A 26,529-nucleotide genomic window follows, 5' to 3' on the forward strand; every position below is an offset into this window, starting at 1 on the left:
TATACAGTGATAGGCAAACCCAGGACATATGCAAGAGGGTAGCAGGAACTTGTCATCACCGCTCCACAAATGCGGCTTGTGCCTTGGTACATTCTAGAGAGTCTAACCCTAGTAAGATATGCTCTGTGAAGGAGCTTATATTGTATCATGCCTAGCTTGGCACGTCCCAATCCTCCTCCAAGAACTCCTCCCCCAGATCTTGTCCCTATAAAGACAAGATAGCGAGTTTTGTTGGGACAGAATTTGAGAATAAAGAACAGAAGTGATACCACATATAGTAATAGAAGGCACTAAGAAGATGACAAAGGGCGCACAAGGTGGGAATGTTGGAAATTGGGTGTCAGCCCTATGCACAAAGTCTCGAATTTGCAAATATCTGAAAAAGTTCGTAGCAGGTAAAGCAAACTTATCCACCATGTGCTGGAATAACACAAACATGCCATCCACATACAAGTCCCGGAATAGAATATAGAATATAGAACATAGAACAGGCCCTTCGGTCTTCGATGTTGCACTGAGCTATGTCTGAACCCAAGATCAAGCTATCCCACTCCCTATCATTCTGGAACGTTCTGATCCAATGCTTGGTCCATTTGTTGAAGGCACCATCCAAAACAGAGAGAAAAAATGGTTAGCCAATGTCGGGGAGGCCAGTGACCAGTCTGAAACCCAAAGTGGTATCTAAATTATGTCCCAATTCCAAGAGTTGACAAGTGCATGCCTAGTATACTGGAGGACGGAAAATTTACCAGGGAACATACCAAGGCAGCCAGGGAAGACAGAGAACAGGGGGAGGATTCTAACTGCAGCCAACAAGGAACTTCCTGTTGCCTCTCTCTCTCTGTACCCAACATGCTACTGCTCTCATATTGGCCAGCCAATAATAAAACAGAAAACTGGGCAATCCCATACCTCCCTCACATTTAGGGCTTTGCAAGACTGTCCTCCACATTCTTGCATTTTTCCTATTCCAGACAAAGCTTGAAATGAGCTGATCAAGTCTGTGAGAAAAGGATTTGGGGATGAGCATTGGGATGCACTGAAGGAGATGGTAGTGTGTTCATCTTCACTGCACTGACATGGTCCACTAATGGTAACGGCAGGATGGACCAATGTTTGAGGTAGAAACATAGAAAGGTCCTGATCCTTCAGCCCCATGAGTGGAATAAAGTTAGCTCCAAAGAGCCCACTAAATTTCTTAGTCATTTGCAGTCCCAAGTAAGTAAACTGCCCAGTGACAACCTTGAAAGGCAGGGTGTGGAACGGGAGGATGAGGTTTTAGATCTTTCGTAGAATGCCTTTGTTGTCCACCACTTTGGACAACATGGTGTAGCTTTGACAACATTGGGTCCTGTTGGGTCCAAGCCTGAATTTGCTTTGTGGATACTGCCAGAATGTCCGTGAAATTTAATGTCATGATAACTTCATTCATCTTCAGAGGTGAGAGTAGGCTAGTGGGTAGTGGTGGGCAATCTGTTTCTGGATGATGTTCTAGGGTACATTCAGAGGTGCCTAATAGCAGTGACCATGTTATGGGGGGAAATCACTTTGTTTTCTGCAAAGTGGCCCAACAGAGGTTTGTGGGGTGTCACTGTGCTGAAATGCTAACCATAAACATATTAGTGGAATTTTTTCACCATGAATTTTCACCATGGCCAAACCTTCTTCCTCAATTTAGGCCTATCTCTTTTCTGCACCCATCAGTGTTTGTGGAGCATACACGATTGGGCACTCTGTCCCATTGTTCCAATAGTATGACATGTCCTATAGGGGGAAGCATCTCTGTGGATCAGAATGGGCCAATAGGTTTGTCAACAGCATTTGCTGTTTGATTTTTGTGAAGGCTTTCTCCATGATCATTTCCAAATTTTTGTAAGCAGGACATGGAACGGCACCAGCAACGTCACCAGATTTGGTATGAATTTTCAAAGCAGTTGATGGTACCCAAGAAAGACTTCAACTCTGTTGTGTTCCTAGGGGTCAGAGCTTTTTTTATGGCCTTTACCTTCTCAACAGGGTGTAGTCTGTCTTTGTTGACTCTATACTCAAGGTAAACTACTTTGTTTACCTGGAACACACACTTTTCACTTTTTAGCCTGACCCCAGCCTCAGAAAAACACTGTAAGGCCTCCTCCAAACTGGCCAAATGTTCCTGAGATTAAATCATCATCCAGGTAGACTGCAACTCTGCACACTCCTTGAAGGATGTTCTCCATCACCCTTTGAAAAATGGCACATCCAAAAACATCCCAAAAGGCAAGTGAGTGTACTCTTATAGTTCTTTGTGATTATTTATAGTGATCTATTTTATGGATGACATGTAAGTTCCAGTTGGGAGTAGGCATGGCTCATATCCAATTTGGAAAATATAAAACCCCCAACCAGTTTTGCATTCAGGTCTTCTATTCATTGGCCCTGGCCCTTTTAATCATTCTGAGACCTTCTTTGAACACTTTGGAGTACTTCCCAGTCACTTTGTATAAATTGCCAGTACACATTTTAAAGATCTGCTGTCAATCCAGACGGATTTTCTGCAGGCAGTCCCTTCTCAAGAGGCTGGGCACTGGTTTACTATTAGGAGAGTTGGACTGTCTGTTGCCCATATGTAGTTAGGGTTACAGCAGTACATAATATAGTAACACGTAAGGGCTCCCTGGTGTATGTGGCCAATCTAGCCTTGGGTGTCTCACAGGCATAAAGGCAAGATGCCCAATTGGAGTAACCTAAAGGTGTGTTTCCCAAAGATAGATACTTTTATGTTCAAGCGCTGGCCATTTATCAGGAGTTTAATGTTGATTGAGGCATTTTGGGTACAGTAATGCAATTTAGTTGGACTGTCCTTCCAAACCTATGATTGGTACCAACTCAATGGACAACAGATGCGTGGAAGCACCACGACCTGCAATCTCCCTCCAAGTCACTCACCATCCTGACTTGGACATATATCGCCATTCCTTCACTGCCTCTGGATCAAATTCCTTGAACTCTCTTCCTAAAAGCACTGTGAGTGCCAGACAGGTTCAAGAAGGGAGATCCTAATCACCTTCTTGGGCAGTTAGAGATGGGCAATAAATGCTGGCCTAGCTAGTGATGCCCACATCCCATGCAAGAGTAAAAGGAAATTTGCTAGTCTATTTTCTCCAATACTTTGGGCATGGATACTGGTCACATGTAGTAACTCCACTCGGAGAAATACCTTTCTGGATTGATAAGTGGTAGCTGGTTGCCTCCTGAGAAACCTGGCTTTGGTCCTGGCCGGGGAGTTCTGTATGGGAATGTGTTGGCATTCAAAGCAGAATCAACCGGTCGAGGTAAAGGTCTCTGAGCAAAATCTGAAGAAGAATTGGATTAAACAGCTTCAGTATCTACAATAGACTCTATATCCTGGAACTTAGCACTCACGCTTCCACGGAGACAGTCCCAAATACTTCTTTTGCAAAAATGTATTTTTACTCGGTACGATAAGTCAGAAAATGTAAGGAACAGTGAAATTATGGGGTAAAGTAAATTATGTTGGTTCAATTATTTTGGTAGTATAAAGATGACGACACAGTGTAAAATTGGTGGTGCATCTCTAAAGGGATTACAGATATAGGTAAGTTCCAGTTGGGGTAGGATATAGGAACCTGTAGGTGTATAAGTGCATAAGTCGTTTAAGTTGGCAGGACAGCTTGGGAGTATGGTTAACAAAACAGACAGTGTTCTAGGCTTTATTAATTGTGGTATAGAACAAAAGGTCATGTATAAGGCATTAATTTGACGAGAACTAGAGTATTGTGTCCAGTCTGGGCCCCATACTTTAGAAAGGATGTGAGATATTGGAGAGAATGCAGAAAAGATTCATGGGAATGGAATTTCAGAAATGAAGATAGGACTGTTTTCCTTGGGGAAGAGATGGCTGAGATGAGAGTTAATTGCGGTATTCAAAATCATGTGGGAGTTGGACAGAGTGAATGGAGAGAAACTGACGAGGGGTCTCAAACAGACTCAAAACACTGGCTCTATTCTCTCTTCAAAGATGCCGTCAGATCTGCTGAGATTTACCAGTGTTTTCTGATTTTTGTGTGGGGAGAAACTGTTCCCACTTGTGAAAGGACCTTGGACAAAAGGGTGCAGATTTCAAGTGATTGGCATAAGAAGCAGAAGCAACTCGAGGAAAAACTTTTCCACACATCGAGTGATTAGATCTGGAATGCACTGCCTGAGTGTGATGAAGGCAGATTCAATCCAAACATTCAAAAGGGAATTAGACTGTTATCTGAAAAAGAAGAATGTACAGAGTTACTGGAAGATGGTAGGAGAATGGTGCTAAGGGAATTGCTCATTTGGAGAGCTGATACTATGATGGGCCAAATGGCTTCTTTCTGAACCGTAATAGTTCTGTGATTTTAAGGAGTACATTTTCCAACCAATATTGTGTCTGTGTGAACATTTGATGCCAAACCAGACAGGCTAAATTGCTGTGTTAATAAAGTGCACAGTGAGTATTAATATAGGAACTTGGATGTTTACATGGGAACAACTCTACTCAGAAAATGCACATTTCTGATGAGAAGGCACTGACTGTATTTTTGGCAATCGTTCTTTGGTTAAAAAAAGTGTAGCTAATGCTGAGCTGTTTAAAATGTTTGATTCACACTATTGCCAATTGGAAGGGGCCACACATCAGTGTGCCACCTTCCACCTGAAATATTAGTTTAACCATTCTGAGCAAATGCTCGGACCACATTACTCTTGAAAAGAAAGGCAAACACCCTGGTTGAAGACTGGGTTTTCAGTCTCCGAATTAAATTCCTTCCCCTTGTTGAATACTTGGTGTAACAATGATGAGGATTGAAAGCTTAACTGTCAATGTTTGATACATGTCTGATCAGAGGAGCATTAACTGATGTCCACGAAAAATGAATAAGACACAAAAGAAATCAACAAGGTGGTAGGAACGGAAGGAAGCTATTAAGCCCCTCAAGCTGGTAATGTTTTTCAGTTAGATCATATGCATCTCAACTATTCTCTCACCCTTCATAACTTTGCTGCATAAAAATTGATTTGAAATTAAAATTTTCAATTGACTTAGGCTCAGCAGTTTATGGGGTTGGGGGGACATCACTCTGCACAGCTTGGCTTTAATTTTAATTCTTGCTCAGTACCACTTTGCAGTGGTTTCTCATTATTTACCCGATCAAATCCTTAAATTATCTTACATTCTATATTGCGACTGTGACTACATTTTAAGGATATTTAACTGGTTGTAAATGCTCTGGGATATCCTGAGGTCACGAAAGAAATTAAATAAATGCAAGTCATCATTTTCTCTTAAGACTTTAATTAGCTCACCCATTGATTCTCTCTATTCAGGGAGCTGCAGCCGTGTCTATACAGCCTCAGAATTTAACCCATTCAGCCCTGGTAACATTTTGGTGAATTTATACTGCATCCCCTCCAAGGCAATATATGCTCCCTGCGTGAAACTTCCCAGTTCCCCCAGATAGCACTGAAACAAAACTTTAATTTCAGTAACTGCATTTCATGGAGCGTGATTATGTTTAAACATCTCAAGGTACTCCATATAATATTTTTGAAGTGCAGTCTGTAAATATTTATCATTCTCCATAAAATGTACCAATTCAATGTACCATACAATGTACCAATTTAGAACAGAGTTGAAGAGGAACTTCTTCTCTCAGAGGGTAGTGAATCTCTGGAATTCTCTGCCCCTTGAAGTGGTGGAGGCTACCTCGCTGAATATGTTTAAGTCACGGGTAGATAGATTTCTGATCGATAAGGGAATTAAGGGTTATGGGGAGCAAGCGGGTAAGTGGAATTGATCCACTTCAGATCAGCCATGATCTTATTGAGTGGTGGGGCGGCTCGAGGGGCTAGATGGCCTACTCCTGCTCCTATTTCTTATGTTCTTACGTTCTTATGTTCTTATGTACCAATTCAGGGTTTTATTTTTGTGTTAACAACAAACTTGTAGATTGAAAGCAGGCATTAATGCTGCAGCCTTGAGCAGAGGGCTAAGGAAATTACATCTTCACAAGTCTCATTCACAATACAGCATTCACTATTTAAGATCCTACAATTTTAGAATAAAAAGACATACCTCAGCCAAAGAGATAGAAGTGACAAAGAGACATCATGATAATTGTTTACTCACTATCTTCCTCGTCCTTAGAATGAAAAGAAAGACATTTGTTGTCAGAGAACATCTGTGAAGTGCAACTTAGACAAAAACTTAGATGTTCAAGTCTACACTTACATTTGTTAATTATTTTAATTTGTTTTAAAAACAATAAATACTTTTGGGCTACACTTACATCCAGCCTCCTGTCCGGTATGCTTGGTCTGAATAAGACAGAAAAAACAGAGATTAACATTTCTTTAAATTAAGTTGAAATGACTTGTCCAAAAAGAAATGTGCAGAATAGATTAATAATCTTTCACCAGTGGAGACAGTTGTGTTTTAATTCAATCCAGATTTAACTCGATGGTAATTGCGAGGCAGCATAGTGGAGTCAGTCAGTGAAAGTCCACGGCACAAGACCACAAGATCTATGTTTTTACATCATCTTATTAGTCACAGATGTGACTGACTCTTAACTGTCCTCTGAAATGACTTAACAAACCACTGAGGTCAAGGACAATTACAGATGGGCAATAAATGCTGGCCTGGCCAGAAATGTTCACAGAATCAATTAAAAAAAGTAAATGTATGACAATGATTATCATTGCAACATAGTACTAATTCAGAATCCAACTGAGCTTATCTATCAATTAAACATTAAGGTGTTTGTAAAACCCTATTTGTTAGTCTCCTTTTAATGAGACATAGTTAAATGAGGAGGACCAAAATGTATTCCAGCTCCATTCAAATCGATTTCTATCTTTGTAACCCACTGGACTGAAGGGCTGGACAGGACATTCATCCTTTGACAGTTGCCCAGATCACCACTCTCTCCAGGACATTCACCATAGTTGGATGCAAGTTCCCAACTTCCTGTGTGGCAGGTAGTCGAATCAGCTCAGTATGTCCCTCAAAACCTGAAATCAGGAACTCATTCTGTGGGGAAGCTAAACCCACATTCTGTTATTTCATGTTGCAACAGAATAGAACACCACTTATTATGTCACTTCCTTTGGTGGTGACAGAGGTCATAAATATAGGATATAAAAGGTACACCGATCCACATCAAGCATGGCTGATTAATAGTCTCTTCCTCTCTTAACATCAGCCATTGGTGTGTTGGAAGGATTTTTCGTTGATATTCAGCCAGTTTGGCCTCCTTCTTCGGTCATGAAGTCCTGGGGAAGGATTCAAAATGTGGAGATGCCGGCATTGAATTGGGGTAAGCGCAGTAAGAAGTCTCACAACACCAGGTTAAGTCAAACAAGTTTATTTAGTTCCACAAGCTTTTGGAGTGTCGCTCCTTCAGGTGAATGAGGAACTGTGTTCACAAACAGGGCATATATAGACGCAAACTTAACTTACAAGACAATGGTTGGATGTGAGTCTTTACAGGTAATCAAGTCTTAAAGATACAGACAATGTGAGTGGAGAGAGAGTTAAGCACAGGTTATAAAAGTGTGTATTGTCTCCAGCCAGGACAGTTAGTGAGATTTTGCAAGCCAAGCAAGTCAAGGGGGTTACAGATAGTGTGATATGAACCCAAGATCCTGGTTGAGGATGTGTGTGGAACTTGGCTGTCAGTTTCTGCTCAGCAATTCTGCATTGTCGTGAAGGCCATCTTGGAGAATGCTTACCTGAAGATTAGAGGTTGAGTGCCCGTTACTGCTGAAGTGTTCCCCAACAGTAAGAGAACACGCCTGCCTGCTGATTGTCGGGCAGTGTTCATTCATCCATTGTCGTAGCGTCTGCATGATCTCTCCAATGTACCATGCCTCGGGACATCCTTTCCTGTAGTGTATCAGGTAGATAACATTGGCTGAGTTGCAAGAGTATATACTGTGTATCTGGTGGATGGTGTTCTCACATGAGATATTGGCATCCGTGTTAATGATCCGGTATGTCTTGCAGATGTTGCTGTGGCAAGGTTGTATGGTGTCGTGGTCACTGTTCTCCTGAAGGCTGAGTAGTTTGCTGCGGATAATGGCCTGTTTGAGGTTGTGCAGTTGTGTCAAGGCAAGATGTTGGGTGTGGGGCCTTGGTGAGATATTCGTCTTCATCAATGGCATGCTAAATGCTCCGGAGAAGATGTCGTAGCTTCTCCACTCTGGGGAAGTACTGAACGATGAAGGGTACTCTGTTCACCGTGTCCCGTATTTGTCTTCTGAGGAGATCAGTGCAGTTTTTCACTGTGGCGCATTGGAACTGTCAATTGATGAGTCAAGCGCCATATCCTGTTCTTATGAGGGCATCTTTCAGCGTCTGGAGGTGTTTGTTGCGATCCTCCTCATCTGATCCTGTGTACATGGAGGTAGTGGATGGCTTCTTTAATGTGCTTAGGATGGAAGCTGGAGAAGTGGAGATCGTGAGGTTATCTGTAGGTTTGCGGTACAATAAAGTGCTGAGGTGACTGTCCTTGATGGAGGTGCATGTGTCCAAGAATGCAACCAAATCTGGAGAGTAGTCTATGGTGAGTCTGATGGTGGGATGGAACTTGTTGATGTCATCATGTAGTTGTTTAAGTGATTGTTTGCCAAGAGTCCAAAGGAAGAAAATGTCATTGATGTATCTAGTGTATAGCATCGGTTGAAGGTCCTGTGTGGAGAAGAGGTCTTGTTCAAACCTGTGCATGATGATTTTGGCATATTGAGTGCGAATTTCGTTCCCTTGGCTGTTCCATGTGTCTGGATGAAGAACTGGTTGTTGAAGGTGAAGACATTGTGATCCAGGATGAAGCGGATGAGTTGTAGAATTGCAACTGGAGCTTGGCAATTGTTGGTGTTGAGTACTGAGGCAGTTGCAGCAATGCCATCATCGTGGGGGATGCTGGTGTGGTGTGCTGAGACATCCATTGTGACATGGAGTGCTTATGGTCAACTGCTCCATATGTGCTGAGTTTCTGTAGGAACTCTGCAGTGCCACGACAGAAGCTGGAAGTTCTCGGTACAATGGGTTTCAGGATGCCCTCAACGTAGGCGGAGAGGTTCTTACACAGGGTCCCATTGCTTGATACAATAGGACAGCCTTTTATATCTTCAGGAGGCAGTAGAGATCTCCAACGTGGGGAGTATGTGGGATGAGAGTACAGAGGGTGCTCTGAAGGTCCGGATCAAAGATCTTGATCAGTCTGTTGAGTTGACGGATTTGTTCTTTGGTTGGATCTGCAGGTACTGTCTGTTGTGTTCCTCATTCAGTTGTCGGTGCACTTCTTTGTAGTAATCCGTTTAGTTCAGTATGACAGTAGCCCCTCCTTTGTCTGCTGTTTGATGACAATGTTGCGATTGGTCTTGAGAGTGCAGATGGCATTGCATTGTGCTTGGGTGACACTTGGGGCTGTCTTGTGAGTGCGGTTGATGAATCTAGTATTGATGCATCACCTGATGGTTTGGACAAACATGTCGAGTTCAGGGCATCGACCTTAGAGTCGAATTTGACTCTTTCTTCTTTGGTTGCTGTACCGTGGATCTCTCTGTCAGCTGTTCAGGTTCATTGGCTGTCTTATTGTGTTCACTGTTGGCCTCTTGGGGTTTGTGGAAGAGCTCCCTTATTCGCCTGATGAATTCCTCTTTGTCCGCTGCGAGACTGATGGGGTCCATTTTGGTGGTGGGGCAGAAATTGAGCCCTCGGCTGAGAACTTAGATTTCGTCTGGTTAAAGTGTGTAATCCGACAAATTGACAATGGACTTCCCAGCAGTGATACTGTTTTCTACTTGGTACTGGAGGAGACTTGGTTGCTGCTGAGTGATGCTGAGTTTCTCAAGTTTTCTGTTTCTTCGTGTGCATTTAGATTGATGTCCCAAGACATGGCACACTGGGGAGACCATGCAGATGCTACGACAATGGATGAATGAACACCGCTTGACAATCACCTGTCTTCTCAACCTTGTCCCTCACCTGAAGTGATCTCTTCCTGGCAGGGAACACTTCAGCAATCACAGGCGTTCAGCCTCTGATCTTCAGGTAAGCATTCTCCAAAGTGGCCTTCATGACACACGACAACACAGAATCGCTGAGTAGAAACTGACAGCCAAGTTCCACACACATAAGGACGGCCTCAACCAGGATCTTGGGTTCATGTCACACGATCTGTAACCCCCACGACTTGCCTGGGCTTGTAAAATCTCACTAACTGTCCTGGCTGGAGACAATATACACCTCTTTAACCTATGCTCAACCTTCTCTCTGCTCACATTGTCTGCACCTTTAAGACTTGAGTACCTGTAAAGACTCGCATTCCAACATTATCTTGTAAATTGAGGTTATGTCTATATATGCCCTGTTTGTGAACATAGCTCCTCACTCACCTGATGAAGGAATGACACTCCAAAAACTTGAGCTACCAAATAAACCTGTTGGACTTTAACCTGATGTTGAGAGACTTCTTACTGTAGGATTCAAACCCAGAACTTTTGGCTCAGTGGTAGGGACGCTAACTGCACCACAAGATTTCCTCATCAAAAGAAGTAACTGAGTGAAATAGCATTATTACATTTACAGGGAATGTTAAGGGTGAAAGGCATGTGCTGATAGGGTTAGATGAAATATTTGTTTCATTAATTCCTTTAAAGTGGTTATAAAGTATAAAGTGAGTAAATTCTAAAAAAAAACTTGATTATCAGAAAATCTTGGAATTGTTGAATCTTATCAGAGATAAAATGCATTCGGTTACTTATAGCTACAGCAGTTGTTTTCCTTACAAGCATATTGGCATCTTGAGGGGAATTGCTTGATGGAGCAGACGCAGCACGGTTTTGTTAAGGGGAAGTCGTGTCTGACAAATTTATTGGAGTTCTATGAGGATGTGTCTAGGGCGGTGGATAGAGGAGAGCCGGTGGATGTGGTCTTTCTTGATTTTCAGAAGGCGTTTAACAAGGTACCTCACAAGAGGTTATTGCAGAAGGTAAGGGGGCATGGAGTTGGGGGTAGGGTGTTAGCGTGGATAGAGGATTGGCTGTCAAATAGGAGGCAGAGAGTGGGGGTTAATGGCTGCTATTCGGATTGGCGGTTGGTGACTAGTGGAGTGCCCCAGGGGTCGGTGCTGGGGCCTCAGCTATTTACCATTTATGTAGATGATCTGGAGGAGGGAACCGAGTGTATGGTGTCGAAATTTGCTGATGACACCAAGATTGGTGGAACGGCAAATTGCGCGGAGGGTGTGGAGAGTCTGCAGAAGGATCTAGATAGGCTGGGAGAATGGGCCAAGAACTGGCAAATGGAATTTAATGTTGGCAAGTGCGAGGTGGTCCACTTTGGTAGGAATAATGGTAGGAAGGACTATTACTTACATGGCAAAAAACTGCAGCACGCAACGGTACAGAGGGACCTCGGGGTCCTTGTGCATGAGTCGCAAAAACCCAGCCTGCAGGTGCAGCAGGTGGTCAGGAAGGCTAATGGGATGCTGGCCTTCATAGCGAGGGGGATTGAATATAAAAGTAGGGAGGTCTTGCTGCAGTTGTATAGGGCACTGGTGAGGCCGCAGCTGGAGTACTGTGTGCAGTTTTGGTCGCCGCACTTACGCAAGGATATTTTGGCCTTGGAGGGAGTGCAGAGGAGTTTACTAGGCTGATGCCGGAGTTGAGGGGGTTGAGCTATGAGGAGAGGCTGAATAAACTAGGCTTGTACTCATTAGAGTTTAGAAGAATGAGGGGAGATCTCATTGAGACATATAAGATGATGAATGGGATGGATAGGATAGAGGTGGAGAGACTCTTCCCGCTCAGAAAGGACAGTAGGACTAGGGGGCACAGCCTCAAGATAAAGGGGGTACGGTTTAGAACAGAGTTGAGGAGGAACTTCTTCACTCAAAGGGTGATGAATCTCTGGAATTCTCTGCCCGTTGAAGTGGTGGAGGCTGCCTCGCTAAATATTTTTAAGATGCGGGTTGATGGGTTTTTGATAAGCAAGGGGATTAAGGGTTATGGGGAGAGGGCGGGAAAGTGGAACTGAGTCACGACAGATCAGCCATGATCTTATTGAATGGCGGGGCAGGCTCGAAGGGCTAGATGGCCTACTCCTGCTCCTATTTCTTATGTTCTTATATGGGAGTTGGCTAGCTCAATTGGTTTGATTGTTGGTTTGTGATGCAGAACAATGCCAACAGCGTGGGTTCAAGTCCTGTACCCGCAAAGGTTATCCATGAAGACCTGTCTTCTCAACCTTGTCCCTCACCTGAAGTGTGCTGATTCTTGGGTTATATCACCAGCAGTCTCCTCTTTGAGGGGTACAGCAGCCTCTGGTCACCTGGGATTATGGCAAACTTACCTTATCTTTTATGTTAAACAGGCAATGCAAAAAAATCAAGTAAGGAATTAATCTGAAACTTCACTTTATTTACTTGGTCAAAATGGTTCAGAGTGTTGAACTCTGCTCATAAATTTCCCTTAACCTTCTGCTGTAAGGTGAACAGCTTCTCCAGTGATTAAGTTTTTCATTTGTGTAATAATTGCACGCTTCAGACTTTGTCAGAACACAAAGTGTATTTATTAACAAGAAAATACAGTGGCTCACAGCCTTACATGCTGCCTGGGAGCAGCCCACCTGACTGTCCCAATCCCCACATGTCTTCTGCCCCAGGGAGGACTCCACCCTCAGTGTGATTGCCCATTTTTGGTCCCAATTGGTCCCTCAAGCCAGAGAACCCTTTTCTGCTTTGTCTTAAAGAGACAGTCACCACAATCTGTGATCTTATTCTGGTGGATATCCCCTGCTAACCTTTTGGTACCATTAAATAATTTTAAGCAAGATACCCTGCTTCTAAATAATCACTGTTTTAACAGTTCTCATATTGAAAGAATGGACTGTGCAAACTTATTCCAAATATTTATTGATTTTATACCAGTTCTGAATTTATTTTTTACTATAAAGTTTTAAGTACCCGATTTTCCTCACAGGAATAATGTGAGTTTTCTGAACAGTTAGTCTATATTGTACATTGTCCTGTGTGCTGCGATTAGATACAATGGTGGGATGCTATGGTACAGTAGGGTTGAGCTTTAGGGCTCCACAAGTCTTTATTTTACAGCTTCCCTAATGCCAACAAATGTGCCAATAGATCATTAAAACTATTGTGATGGAAGTAAAAAACTCATATAGGTAAATCAGTCTATGTGACATTGCAAACTGGGTGTTGGTGATGTAAAACAATCTGCTGAATCGCCACCTGCCATGTGTACAATCGCGTAGGATCTACCCCAGGTAATGTCACTCATACCCAGTATACAAACTGAAGCCAATCTACTAGATCACTAGAATTTGGACACGTGTGGAAAAACTGCATTGTGGAGTCAGAGAGTTTTACAAGATGTAATAAGAAAGCCATTTCATGGTGTAATCCCCACAGTTGCCAGGTTTACCACCCATTTTATGGAGAACAAAGAACAAAGAAAATTACAGCATAGGAACAGACTCTTCAGCCCTCTAAGCCTGCCCTGACCATGCTGCCCATGAACTCTTCTCAACTGAGAAGATGAACTCAACTCACTCCCAAAACCATTTATCTCAGAGGTAGTACAATTTCCTGCATCTTGTCAATTCCAATCATTTTTTTGAAATTTTGATTCAAACTACTACTGTGGGATGGCATGGTGGCATAGTGGTTAGCACTGCTGCCTCACAGCACCAGGGACCCAGGCTCAATTCCGGCCTTGGGTTACTATCTGTGTGGAGTTTGCATATTCTCCCTGTGTCTGCATGGGTTTCCTCTGGGTGCTCCGGTTTCCTCCCACAGTCCAAAGATGTACAGGTTAGGATGATTGGCCATGCTAAATTCACCCTAGTATCAGGGGAGTTAGCAAGGTAAATATGTGGGATTACGGGAATTGGGCCTAGGTGTGATTGTGGTCAGTGCAGACTTGATGAGCTGAATGGCCTCCTTCTGCATTGTAGTGATTCTACAAAACTACTAAATTGGTCAAGACCATGTCCATCTTTACCATGCCTCCCCCATAATCCTCCCCACACGCCTATGTCCATGGCTGTTAAGATTAGGAGAGTACCCATCAGGTCATACCTTGGAGATGTTTGGCTTCGTCCCAGTGATGAGTTACTTCCGTCCACTGGCATGGCTGGTTTTGACATTCTAGAGGATGGATCATGTCTGTTGCTGAAAGGAGGTCTACACATATTGAAAGCAAACAGCTGAATCTTTTTCCAAAATGAAGGATTTAAACCTGAGAACTTCCAGCTATTATTATAATTATCATTGTATTAGGTTGGCTCAGTAACAACACTTCCAATTCATTCCATAAAGCTCCACTGCAGGACTCGAATGCCAAACTAGGCTCTCACTTCAACACAGCCCTGAGGGGGGTGTGCACTATCAGAGATGCTGTTGTTTGGTTAAGATGTTAAAATAAGACCCGGTCTACCCATTCATGTGAACACAAAAAAACTCATGCATGATTTGAAGAGTAAGGGGTTTTTCTGGCCAACATTAATCTCTTAATCAAGACTAATAAACTGTTAATTTCTCACATTAGTATTCTGAGATCTTAATCTTGATGTACACAAAGGGATTTGGGGGTCTTTGTTCATGAAACCCAGAAAGCTAGCATACAGATGTAGCCGGTAATCAGGAAGGCAAATGGAATGCTGGGTTTTATTTCGGGGGGCATAAAAGTAAAGAGGTGTTGCTGCAACCGCGCAAGGTACTAGTGAGGCCACATTTAGAATACTGTGTAGAGTTTTGATCCCATTATTTAAGGAAAGATATATTATCAGGCAATGCAGAGGAGGTTTACTAGGATGATCCCCGGTATGGATCGACTGCCATATGAGGAAAGACTAAACAGACTGTACAGAAATCTTCGTCTCATCATTGGACACAGGTGAGGTCCCACAGGATTGGAGAATAGCAAATGTGGTCCAACTATTTAAGAAGGGTAACAAGGATAACCTGTGTAATTATAGGCCAGTGAGCTTGATATCCATGGTAAGGAAATTGTTGGAGGAGATTCTTAGAGATAGGATCTATACGCATTTAGAACTAAATAACCTGAGGGTGGATAAGTCCCCTGGGCCAGATGGGATACATCCTAGGATACTTTGGGTGGCAAGGGATGAGATTGCAGAGCCTTTAGCTTTGATCTTTGGATCCTCACTGTCCACTGGGATAATGCCAGAGGACTGGAGAGAGGCAAATATTGTTCCTCTTTTCAAGAAAGGAAATAGGAATGACCCTGGTAATTATAGGCCAGTTAGTCTTACTTCAGTGGTTGGTAAGTTAATGAAAAGGGTCCTGAGAGATAGGATTTATGACCACTTGGAAAGATTCAGTTTAATCCAGGATAGTCAGCACGGTTTCGTGAGGGGTAAGTCTTGCCTCACAAATTTGATTGAATTCTTTGAGGAAGTAACTAGTGGGATCCCGCAGGGTTCAGTTCTCGGACCATAACTATTTACAATCTATATCAATGATCTACAGGCAGAGGCAGAGAGTGACGTAGTGAAATTTGCTGATGACACTAAAATAGGTGGGAAAGCAGACTGTGATGAGGAGATAAAAGTTTACAAATGGATATTGATAGGCTCAGGGAATGGGCCAGAATCTGGCAGATGGAGTTTAATGCAGATAAATGCAAGGTTATCCACTTTGGCTGGAAAAATAAAAGGGCAAATTACTAGTTTACTAATTTAGATGGGTCAGTTTTTGTCCAATGTGTGCAGGAGGGTTTCCTGACACAGCATGGAGATAGGCCAACAAGAGGCAAGGCTGATATTGGATTTTGTACTGGGTAATGAACCAGGCCAGGTGTTAGATTTGGAGGTAGATGAACACTTCAGTGATAGTGACCACAATTCGGCTACATTTACATTAGCGATGGAAAGGGATAGGTATATACCGCAGGGCAAGAGTTATAGCTGGGGGAAAGGAAATTATGATGCGATTAGGTGAGATTTAGGATACATAGAATGTGGAAGGAAACTGCAGGGGATGGGCACAATTGAAATGTAGAGCTTGTTCAAGGAACAGCTACTGCGTGTCCTTGATAAGTATGTATCTGTCAGGCAGGGAGGAAGTGGTTGAGCGAGAGAACAGTGGTTTACTAAAGAAGTTGAATCTCTTGTGAAGAGGAAGAAGGAGGCTTATGTCAAGATGAGACATGAGGCTTAGTTAGGGTGCTTGAGAGTTACAAGTTAGCCAAGAAGACCTAAAAAGAGAGCTAAGAAGAGCAGGAGGGGACATGAGAAGTCTATGGCAGGTAGGATCAAGGAAAACCCTAAAGCTTTCTATAGGTATGTCAGGAATAAAAGAATGACTAGGGTAAGATTAGGGCCAGTCAAGGACAGTAGTGGGAAGTTGTGCATGGAGTCTGAAGAGACAGGAGAGGCATTAAATGAATATTTTTCATCAGTATTCACACAGGAAAAAGACAATGTTGTCGAGGAGAATACTGAGATACAAGCTTTTATACTAGACGGGATTGAGGTTCATCAGGAGGTGGTGTTAGCAATTCTGGAAAGTATGAAAATAGATAAGTCCTCTGGATCGGATGGAATTTATCCTAGGATTCTCTGGGAGGCTAGGGAGGAGATTGCAGAGCCTTTGGCTTTGATCTTTAGGTTGTCATTGTCTACAGGAATAGTGCCAGAAGACTGGAGGATAGCAAATGTTGTCTCCTTGTTCAAGAAGGGGAGTAGAGACAACCCTGGTAATTATAGATCAGTGAGCCTTACTTTTGTTGTGAGCAAAGTTTTGGAAAGGATTATAAGAATTTATAATCATTGAGAAAGGAATAATTTGATTAGGGATAGTCAACACAACTTTGTGAAGGATAGGTCGTGCCTCACAAACCTTATTGAGTTCTTCGAGAAGGTGACCAAAGAGGTGGATGAGGGTAAAACAGTTGATGTGGTGTATATGGATTTCAGTAAAATGTTTGATGAGACTCCCCATGGTAAGCTACTGCAGAAGATACGGAGGCATGGGATTGAGGGTGATTTAGCGGTTTGGATCAGATATTAGCTAGCTGTAAGAAGACAGAGGGTGGTGGTTGATGGGAAATGTTCATCCTGGAGTTCAGTTACTAGTGGTGTACCGCAAGGATCTGTTTGTCATTTTTATAAATGACCTAGATGAGGGCATAGAAGGGTGGATTAGTAAATTTGTGGATGACACTAAAGTCGGTGGAGTTGTGGACAGTATGGAAGGATGTTGCAGGTTACAGAGGAACATAGGTAAGCTGCAGAGCTGGGCTGAGAGGTGGCAAATGGAGTTTAATGTGGAAAAGTGTGAAGTGATTCATTTTGGAAGGAGTAACAAGAATACAGAGTACTGGGCTAATGGTAAGATACTTGATAGTGTGGATGAGCAGAGAGATCTCGGTGTCTATGTGCATAGAACATAGAACATTACAGCGCAGTACAGGCCCTTCGGCCCTCGATGTTGCGCCGACCAGCGGAACCAATCTAATGGCCCTCTAACCTAAACTATTCCAATGTTATCCGTATGCCTATCCAAAGACCATTTGAACGCCCTTAAAGTTGGCGAGTCCACAACTGCTGCAGGCAGGGCATTCCATGCCCTTACTACCCTCTGAGTAAAGAACCTACCTCAGACATCCATCCTATAATTACCACCCCTTAATTTAAAGCTATGTCCCCTTGTGTTAGCCATCACTTTGGTAGGAGCAACAGATGTGTCGAGTATAGGGCTAACGGGAGGACTTTGAATAGTGTGGATGAACAGAGGGATCTAGGTGTGTGTGTACATAGATCCCTGAAAGTTGGGAATCAAGTAGATAAGGTTGTCAAGAAGGCGTACGGTGTCTTGGCGTTTATTGGTAGGGGGATTGAATTTAGGAGTCGCAGTGTAATGTTGCAACTGTACACTACTCTAGTGCGGCCGCACTTGGAGTACTGTGTGCAGTTCTGGTCCCCGCATTACAAGAAGGATGTGGAGGCGTTGGAGAGGGTGCAGAGGAGGTTTACTAGGATGTTGCCTGGTATGGTGGGGAGGTCCTATGAGGAGAGACTGAGGGATCTAGGGTTGTTTTCGTTGGAAAGAAGGCGGCTAAGAAGGGATCTTATTGAAACATATAAGATGATTAGAGGTTTAGATAGGGTGGATAGTGATAGCCTTTTTCCTCGGATGGAGAAAGCTAGCACGAGGGGGCATGGCTTTAAATTAAGGGGGGGTAGCTACAGGACGGATGTCAGGGGTAGGTTCTTTACCCAGCGGGTGGTGAGGGATTGGAATGCCCTGCCTGCTGCAGTTGTAAATGCGTCTAGTTTGGGGGCGTTTAAGAGATCTCTGGATAGGTTTATGGACGAAAAGGGATTGGTATAGGCTAGTGGGTCATTGTTTTTGTAACTGGTCGGCGCAACATCGTGGGCCGAAGGGCCTGTTCTGCGCTGTAATGTTCTATGTTCTATGTTCTATGTTCTATATCACCATCTGAGGTAAAAGGCTCTCACTGTCCACCCTATCCAATCCTTTGATCATCTTGTATGCCTCAATTAGGTCACCTTGTAACCTTCTCCCTAATGAAAATAACCTCAAGTCCCTCAGCCTTTCCTCATAAGACCTTCCCATCATACCAGGCAACATCCTGGTAAACCTCCTCTGCAGCCTTTCCAATGCCTCCACATCTTACTTATAATGTGGCGACCAGAACTGTACGCAATACTCCAAGTGTGGCCGCACCAGAGTTTTGTACAGTTGTAACATGACTCTGTAACACGGCTCTGAAATTCAATCCCTCTCCCAATAAAAGCTAACACACCATAAGCCTTCTTAACAACCTTGTCAACCTGAGTGCCAACTTTCAGGGAGCTATGCACATGTACCCCGAGATCTCTCTGCTCATCAACACTACTAAGAGTCCTTCCATTAGCCCTATATTCTGAACTCCTGTTACTCTTACCAAAGTGAATTACCTCACATTTTTCTGTATTAAACTCCATCTGCCACCTCTCAGTCCAGCTCTGCAGCTTATCTATGTCCCTCTGCAAACTGTAACATCCATCCTCACTGTCTACAACTCCTGCGACTTTGGTGTCGTCAGCAAATTTACTAATCCATCCTTCTATACATTCATCCAGGTCATTTATAAAAATGACAAACAGCAGTGGCCCCAAAACAGATCCCTGAGCCACACCACTTGTAACTGAACTCCAGGTTGAATATTTCCCATCAACCACCACTTCTATCAGCTAGCCAATTCCTGATCCAAACTGCTAAATCACCCTCAATCCCATGCATCTGCATTTTCTGCAATAGCCTACCATGGGGAACCTTATCAAACGCTTTGCTAAAACCCATATATACCACGTCAACTGCCTTACCCTTATCCACCTCTTTGGTCACCTTTTCAAAAAACTCGATAAGGTTTGTGTGGCACGACCTACCCTTCACAAAACCGTGTTGACTATCTCTAATCAATTTATTTCCCTCTAGATGATTATAAATCCTATCCCTTATAATTCTTTTCAAAACTTTGCCTACAACAGAAGTAAGGCTCACTAGTCTATAATTCCCAGGATGGTTTCTACTCCCCTTCTTGAACAAGGGGACAACATTTGCTATCCTCCAGTCTTCCGGCACTATACCTGAAGCCAATGACGACATGAAGATCAAAGCCAAAGGCTCTGCAATCTCCTCCCTAGCCTCCCAGAGAATCCTAGGGTAAATCCCATCCGGCCCAGGGACTTATCTATTTTCATACTCTCAAGAATTGCCAACACCTCCTCCTTACGTACCTCAATCCCGTCTAGTCTACTACCTGGTATCACAGTATTCTCCTCGACTACACTGACTTTTTCCTGCGTGCATATTGTCGAAAAATACTCATTCAGTGCCTCTCCTATCTCTTCAGGCTCCACACACAACTTCCCACTGCTGTCTCTGACTGGCCCTAATCTTGCCCTAACCAATCTTTTTATTCTTGACATACCTGTAGAAAGCTTTAGGATTTTCCTTGATCCTACCCACCAAAGTTTTCTCATGTCCTCTTCTAGCTCTTCTTAACTCTCTCTTTAGCTCCTTCCTCGCTAATTTATAACTCTCCAGTGCCCTAACTGAGCCTTCACATCTCATCTTTACATAAGCCTCCTTCTTCCTCTTCACCAGAGATTCAACTTCCTTAGTACACCATGGTTCCCTCGCTCGACCACTTCCTCCCTGCCTGACAGGTACACCTTTATCGAGGACTCGCAGTAGCTGCTCCTTGAATAAGCTCCACATTTCAGATGTTCCCAGCCCTTGCAATTTCCTACTCTACCCTATGTATCCTAAATCTCACCTTATAGCCTCATAATTACCTTTCCCCCAGCTATAACTTCTGCCCTTCGGTATATGCCTATCCCTTTCCATCACTAAGGTAAACGTAACCGAATTGTGGTCACTATCACCAAAGTGCTCACCTACCTCCAAGTCTAACACCTGGTCTGGTTCATTACCCAGTACCAAATCCAATGTAGCCTCACTTCTTGTTGGCCTATCTACATACTGTGTCATGAAACCGTCCTGCACACATTGGACAAAAACTGACCCCTCTAACGTGCTTGAACTATAGCTTTTCCAATCGATATTTGTAAAGTTAAAGTCTGCCATAACAACTACCCTGTTACATTCGCACCTATCCAGGATCATCTTTGCAATCCTTTCCTCTACATCTCTGGAACTTTTTGGAGGCCTATAAGAAACTCCCAACAGTGTGATCTCTCCTTTCCTGTTTCTAATCTCAGCCCATACTACCTCAATAGACAGGTCCACATCAAACATCCTTTCTGCCACCTTGATACTGTCCTTGACTAACAATGCCACACCTCCCCCTCTTCTACCACTTCTCTGCTCTTACTGAAACATCTGAACCCTGGAACCTGCAACAACCATTCCTGTCCCTGCTCTATCCATGTCTCTGAAATGGCCACAACATCGAAGTCCCAGGCACCAATCCAGGCTGCAAGTTCGTCCACCTTATTGCGTATGCTCCTCGCATTAAAGTATACGCACTTCAAACCACCCTCCCGCCTGCCAATACACTGCTGTGACCTAGAAACCTTATCCATGACCTCCCTATTCTCATCCTCCTGTACATTGGAGCTACAATTCAGGTTCCCATCCCCCCTCTGAATCAGTTTAAACCCCCCTGAATAGCATTGGCAAATTTTCCCCCCAAGATATTAGTACCCCTCTGGCTCAGGTGCAGACCATCCCTCTTGTAGAGGTCCCACCTACCCCAGAATGAGCCCCAGTTGTCCAAGTATCTGAACCCTTCCCTCCTGCACCATCCCTTTAGATCCCTGAAAGTTGGCACCCAGGTTGATAGGGTTGTTAAGAAGGTGTACGGTGTGTTAGCTTTTTTTGGAGCCATAAGGTCATGTTGCAGCTGTACAAAACTCTGGTGCAGCCGCACTTGAGTATTGCGTACAGTTCTGGTCACCGCAATATAGGAAGGATATGGAAGCATTGGAAAGGGTGCAGAGGAGATTTACCAGGATGTTGCCTGGTATGTTGGGAAAGTCTGAGGGACTTGAGGCTGTCTTCATTCGAAAGAAGAAGGTTTAGAGGTGACTTAATAGATGATCGGAGGATTATATAGAGTGGCGAGAGCCTTTTTCCTCAGCTGGAGATGGCTAGCATGCGGGGAGATAGCTTTAAATTAAGGGGTGATAGATATAGGACAGATGTCAGAGGTAGGCTCTTTACTCAGAGAGTAGTAAAGGCGTGGAATGCCCTGCCTGCAGCAGTAGTGGATCCGCCAACATTAAGGGCATTTAAATAGTCATTGGATAAACATGTGGATGATATTGGAATAGTGTAGAATAGATGGATTTCACAGGTTGGCGCAATATCGAGGGCCGAAGGGCCTATACTGCGCTGTAATGTTCTATGTTCTATGTTCAGGTTTACAATAGAGATAAGGGGAAGCTACTGGTCGCAGAGGGTTGAGAACGTATGGAACTCACTGTCCCAGTGTATGGGTTAGATTGATTACCCATGCCAAGCTCCCCTTTAGTCGTCAGGGGCACTAGCAGGGTAAATACATGGGGTTACAGGATAGGGTCTGGATGGGATTGTTGTCGGTACAGGTTCAATGGAGAAATGGCCTCCCTCTGTACTGTAGGGATTCTATGACTAAAGAAACAGCCATTTAGATTAATCTGATATCAGTTTTGTATTTCAGGACTAAACCTGCCAATTCTTGAGGTTTCCAAAGTTTCTAATCAAATCCTACAATTCTGTTATCCTGGGTAAATCCTTCATTGTTTAAAATATTTAGATGAGATCATCCACCATCATGTTTTTTAAATCCTTTGTCAACACTCTTTCGGCCAATCAAAGAATAGATAATAGAATAGTACCAATGATCATCATTAAAAAGACAGGGCAGTGTGCTCTTATCAAACAAAGAAAATACTAGCATAGGACAAAATTTACTTTTCTTATCAGCTTAAAACTGCTCAAGTTGGGTTTCCTTATCACAAAATGTGAAATGTAGATAGGACATGTGTTCCCTGATTTTTTTCATTTACCACCGATGATGGGTGGATTCTCCACTACCCTACCTGCCTTTTCACTTGAAGAAAGAGTTGCATTGGTATAGCCTTTCACAACCTTAGGACATCTCAAAATGCTTCATAAACAATGAGGAGCTTTTGAAATGCAGTCACTGTTTGAATGTAGTAAACTCAGGTATCACTGTGGACTCAGTGATATCAACGAGATAATCTTAGATAGGGATGAATTTCCACTCTTCTTTGAAATAGTGCCCTGGATCTTTTGTAGTTAACTGCAAAAGAGGGCAGATGGGACTGTGGTTCAATACCTCACTTGAATGATGACAACCCCAACAGTGTAGTGCTCCCTCAGAACTGCACTGGACTGAGCGTCTGGATTATGTGCTTACATCTCTGGAGTAGATCTTTAACTACTTTCGAGCACAGGCCACTCCTCAAGATGTCTTTTGAAAGGCCAGTGAAACATGCAAAAAATGGGATGGTGGAAAACAAGTTGAAAGTGAGTAAATGTGAAGTGATCTGAGTTCATGGTCTACAGTTTGAATAAGTAGTGATCTCAAACACCTCACCCAAAATATAACCACACAGGTACTTTCAAATAGAAGTAAAAATAACTACACTTCTCGTTCCCATGAATGTTTGCTTTTCAGAAGCTGAAGCCAAAAGTCAAATTTACAGATGGCATCAAACTATGAGGAGCCAAAGCTAGTGAACAAAAGACTGGAACAGTGGTCAGTGACAAAAATGGCAGAGGAAGAAAATAGTGGGCAAGTACTCCATAAATTACACTGAAATGTCTAAGGATGAATTTGAGAGCTTGGAGTTTTACAAAATTTGGTAGTTGACGCATGTATTAGCATATCAAATCTGATATAGCGCTTTGGTGCGACAACACTTTAAGTACACCTTAAGTACTTTCACCTCCTTACCTAAGGAAGAATAGAGTTGTCATTGAGGAAGTGTAACAAATCACCAGACTGATCCCTGGGATAGCAGGATTGTCCTATGAGAACAGACTGAGGAGAGTGCATCTTGCTGCCAGAGGGTGTGGTGAAAGCAGGCACATTAGCAACATTTAAGAGGCATCTGGATGGATACATAAATATGGAGGAAGTAGAGGGATTTGGATCGAATCAGGGCAGAAGGCTTTTTTAAAGTTAGGCCGAAGACTTATTCCTGTGCTGTACTTTTTTTGTTCTTTGTTTGTTCTTTATTCTCTGGTGTTTTGATGAATAAGAGGTGATTTCATTGAAACATACAAAATTCTTACATGATTCGACAGGCCAGTACAGGAAGGGAGTTTCTCCTGGACACAGTCTCAAAATAAGGGGTAGGCCACTTAGGACTGAGATGAGGAGAAATTTCTTCAATCAGAGGGTGGTGAATCTTTGGAATTCTCTACCCAGAGGGCTGTGGAGACTCAGGGATTGAGTGTATTCAAGATAGAGTTTGATACATTTTTAGATGTTAAAAATATTGAGAGATAGAAAAATGTTGTGGTAGAAGGTCAGTGATAATCTGGGTTGAATGGTGGAGCAGGCTAGAGGGGCTGAATGGCTAACTCCAGCTCTTATTTCTCATGTTCCTCTGCTCCTAAACAGAATGACAAGACAGTAAAATACAAGTGAGAGGAAGTCATGCTTCAATTGTACAATGTTCTGGTTAGACTACACACTGAGCATTGTGTTCATGGACAACAAGGAAAATACTCAAGTCCTGGAGGTGGAGGGGAGAAGCTATGAGATGATTGTTATTGTCAGAAAGTTGAACTATGAGCAACACTTGACCATCCTAGGGTTATGATGTGGCGATGCCAGCATTGGACTCGGGTAAGCACAGTAAGAAGCCCCACAACACCAGATTAAAGACCAACAGGTTTATTTGGTAGCACAGGTCACAAGCTCTCGGAGTCCTGCTCCTTCATTTGTGAACAGAACTCCCACACACCTAATGAAGGAGCAAGCTTGTGGCTTGTGCTACCAAATAAACATGTTGGACTTTAACCTGGTGTTGTGAGACTTCTTACCATCCTAGAGTTCACAGACTTAGATGCCACAAGGGTTTATGCAGTTAAATTATGACAACAGTTGCATAAATTTTGCCTAAGTACACATTGAAGGCTGAGATGATCAAATTATTCATGAAATCATGGAATGGCTGTGGCACGTAAGGAAGCCATTCGGCCCAACACTGGGTCTTTGCAAGGGCAAATCAGCTGGTCCCACGTGCCCACCTTTTTCCTGTAGTCCTGCAAATCATTTTGCCTCAGGTGCCCTTGGGGAAGATAAATAGACACAATGTCTAAGAAACCAAAACAAAATTCTATGATCTTTAAATGAAAGCCAGGCCATTCCAGGGTGACTATAGGAAGCAGCTTTTCACACAAAAGGTGATGAAAATATGGAACTCTTTCCCTCAAAAGGCTGTGGATACTTGATCAAATGGATTGATGCCTAGGATTGACAGATTGTAATTAGATTCAGCAACCATGGGATACGGAGCAATGCTGGGAAAACGGAGCTGAGATGTAGACCAGTTATGATCTAATTGAATGGTGGGTAGAAGAATCAAGGGGCTATGGAAAAAGGTGACTGCCAGGCAACCTTGTGGATTTCCTTCCGTATTATTCCTGGGAGTAAATGAAGATTGGTGAAATTGATGAAACCTTTGCCTGCAGAGCATCTGAGCCAAGGCAAGTGACCTTAAATCCAGATACCCTGGTTCATATGGACCTCAGCTGATCAGTGCATGGACAGAGAAGAGATGGAAAGTAGGTCGAGTGAAGAAGTAGATTTGAAACATTGCTTACCTGGGTGGTCCAGGCATGGTAGGCTGAGAAAACAAAACAAAATGATAAATGAATATTTATTGAAAAGAAAATAAGAAAGAAAGGCGGCATGGGTAGCACAGTGGAGTGGCACAGGAGCACAGTGGGGATGGCACGATAGCACGGTGATTAGCACTACTGCTTCACAGCTCCAGAGACCTAGGTTCAATTCCCGGCTTGGATCACTGTTTGTGTGGAGATTGCACATTGTGTGCTTCCCCACCTCAACATGTAATTTTCATGCTGGCTACACCAATAATTATTACAGCTCCCAAACAAACAAGACAATCAAATGGATACTGCCAGTAATTGGCTTGTCTCCTCTTATATCTCGTATTTCTAAACCTTTACCAATTTGTATTTTGTTCAGATAAGACCCAGTGTGATCTGGGATCAGTGCTTTTTTCAGTTTGATCCATGGTATAGCACTGGCTCAAATGGAACTGCTTTGGGTGTATCTTAATTGGACATCATTACCCCACCATAACCCTTCTTCCATTCTCACATCTGCTGTGGGCTCTCTAGTTCCTACAATTTTGTGTGTGCAAAATGTAGAAATCAAATAAACGATAAGTCCAGTTTTACATTGACTCAACAGGAAGTAAGACTTTGATGTGAGCGAACAACAAATTAATTCAGTTCTGTTATTTCATCATGTGTTTTAGTCTATGTTAATGTTTATGTATGCATTTTAAAAGTTCCAATATTAATAAAAAGATTCCTATTATTTAGCAAAATATTTGCGGAATTAACTTCTAAAATATAAATTTAAGGCCTTTTATCGATATTACTTCTAAGCAGAAAGTGTGTGTAAAGCACTCCTCATTTTCATACAATGACTTACATGACCCAGGCACACCTTTGAGAAAACTGTCAATGAGAGAGAGATGATGGGAGGAGTTCACTCAATGAGGGAGACACTATGGGAGGTTTTTACTCACTGACGGAGAGACAATGGGAGGTTCATCTTTCAATGAAAGAGCAACAGTGGAATGTGTTCACTTAATGAAAGGGACAATGGGAACCATGTCTCAGACGATGAGATGAAGCCTTTCCTTACCTTGTCCAGAAATGGAGATTTCTTCCCTGGAAAATTAAAAATGAATTATCAACGCAT

The 26,529-nt window shown here is 43.0% G+C and overlaps 1 protein-coding gene across 1 annotated transcript in view; it reads right to left on the reverse strand.

Moving 5' to 3' along the window:
- Positions 1-26,529, reverse strand: part of lcp2a (lymphocyte cytosolic protein 2a) — a 178,584-nt gene that overhangs the window by 15,262 nt on the left and 136,793 nt on the right. Inside the window, exons 11-16 of the mRNA XM_080201161.1 lie at positions 26,473-26,498; positions 25,395-25,417; positions 14,133-14,237; positions 6,318-6,345; positions 6,158-6,170; positions 3,197-3,332 (exon numbers count right to left, since the gene is read on the reverse strand). Of these exons, the coding sequence (XP_080057287.1) occupies positions 3,197-3,332; positions 6,158-6,170; positions 6,318-6,345; positions 14,133-14,237; positions 25,395-25,417; positions 26,473-26,498 (331 nt within the window). The remainder of the gene's footprint in view (positions 1-3,196; positions 3,333-6,157; positions 6,171-6,317; positions 6,346-14,132; positions 14,238-25,394; positions 25,418-26,472; positions 26,499-26,529) is intronic.

The sequence above is a fragment of the Carcharhinus amblyrhynchos genome, chromosome 13 (assembly GCF_965287045.1).
Source record: "Carcharhinus amblyrhynchos chromosome 13, sCarAmb.v2.hapA, whole genome shotgun sequence".
Classification (NCBI taxonomy): Eukaryota; Metazoa; Chordata; class Chondrichthyes; order Carcharhiniformes; family Carcharhinidae; genus Carcharhinus; species Carcharhinus amblyrhynchos.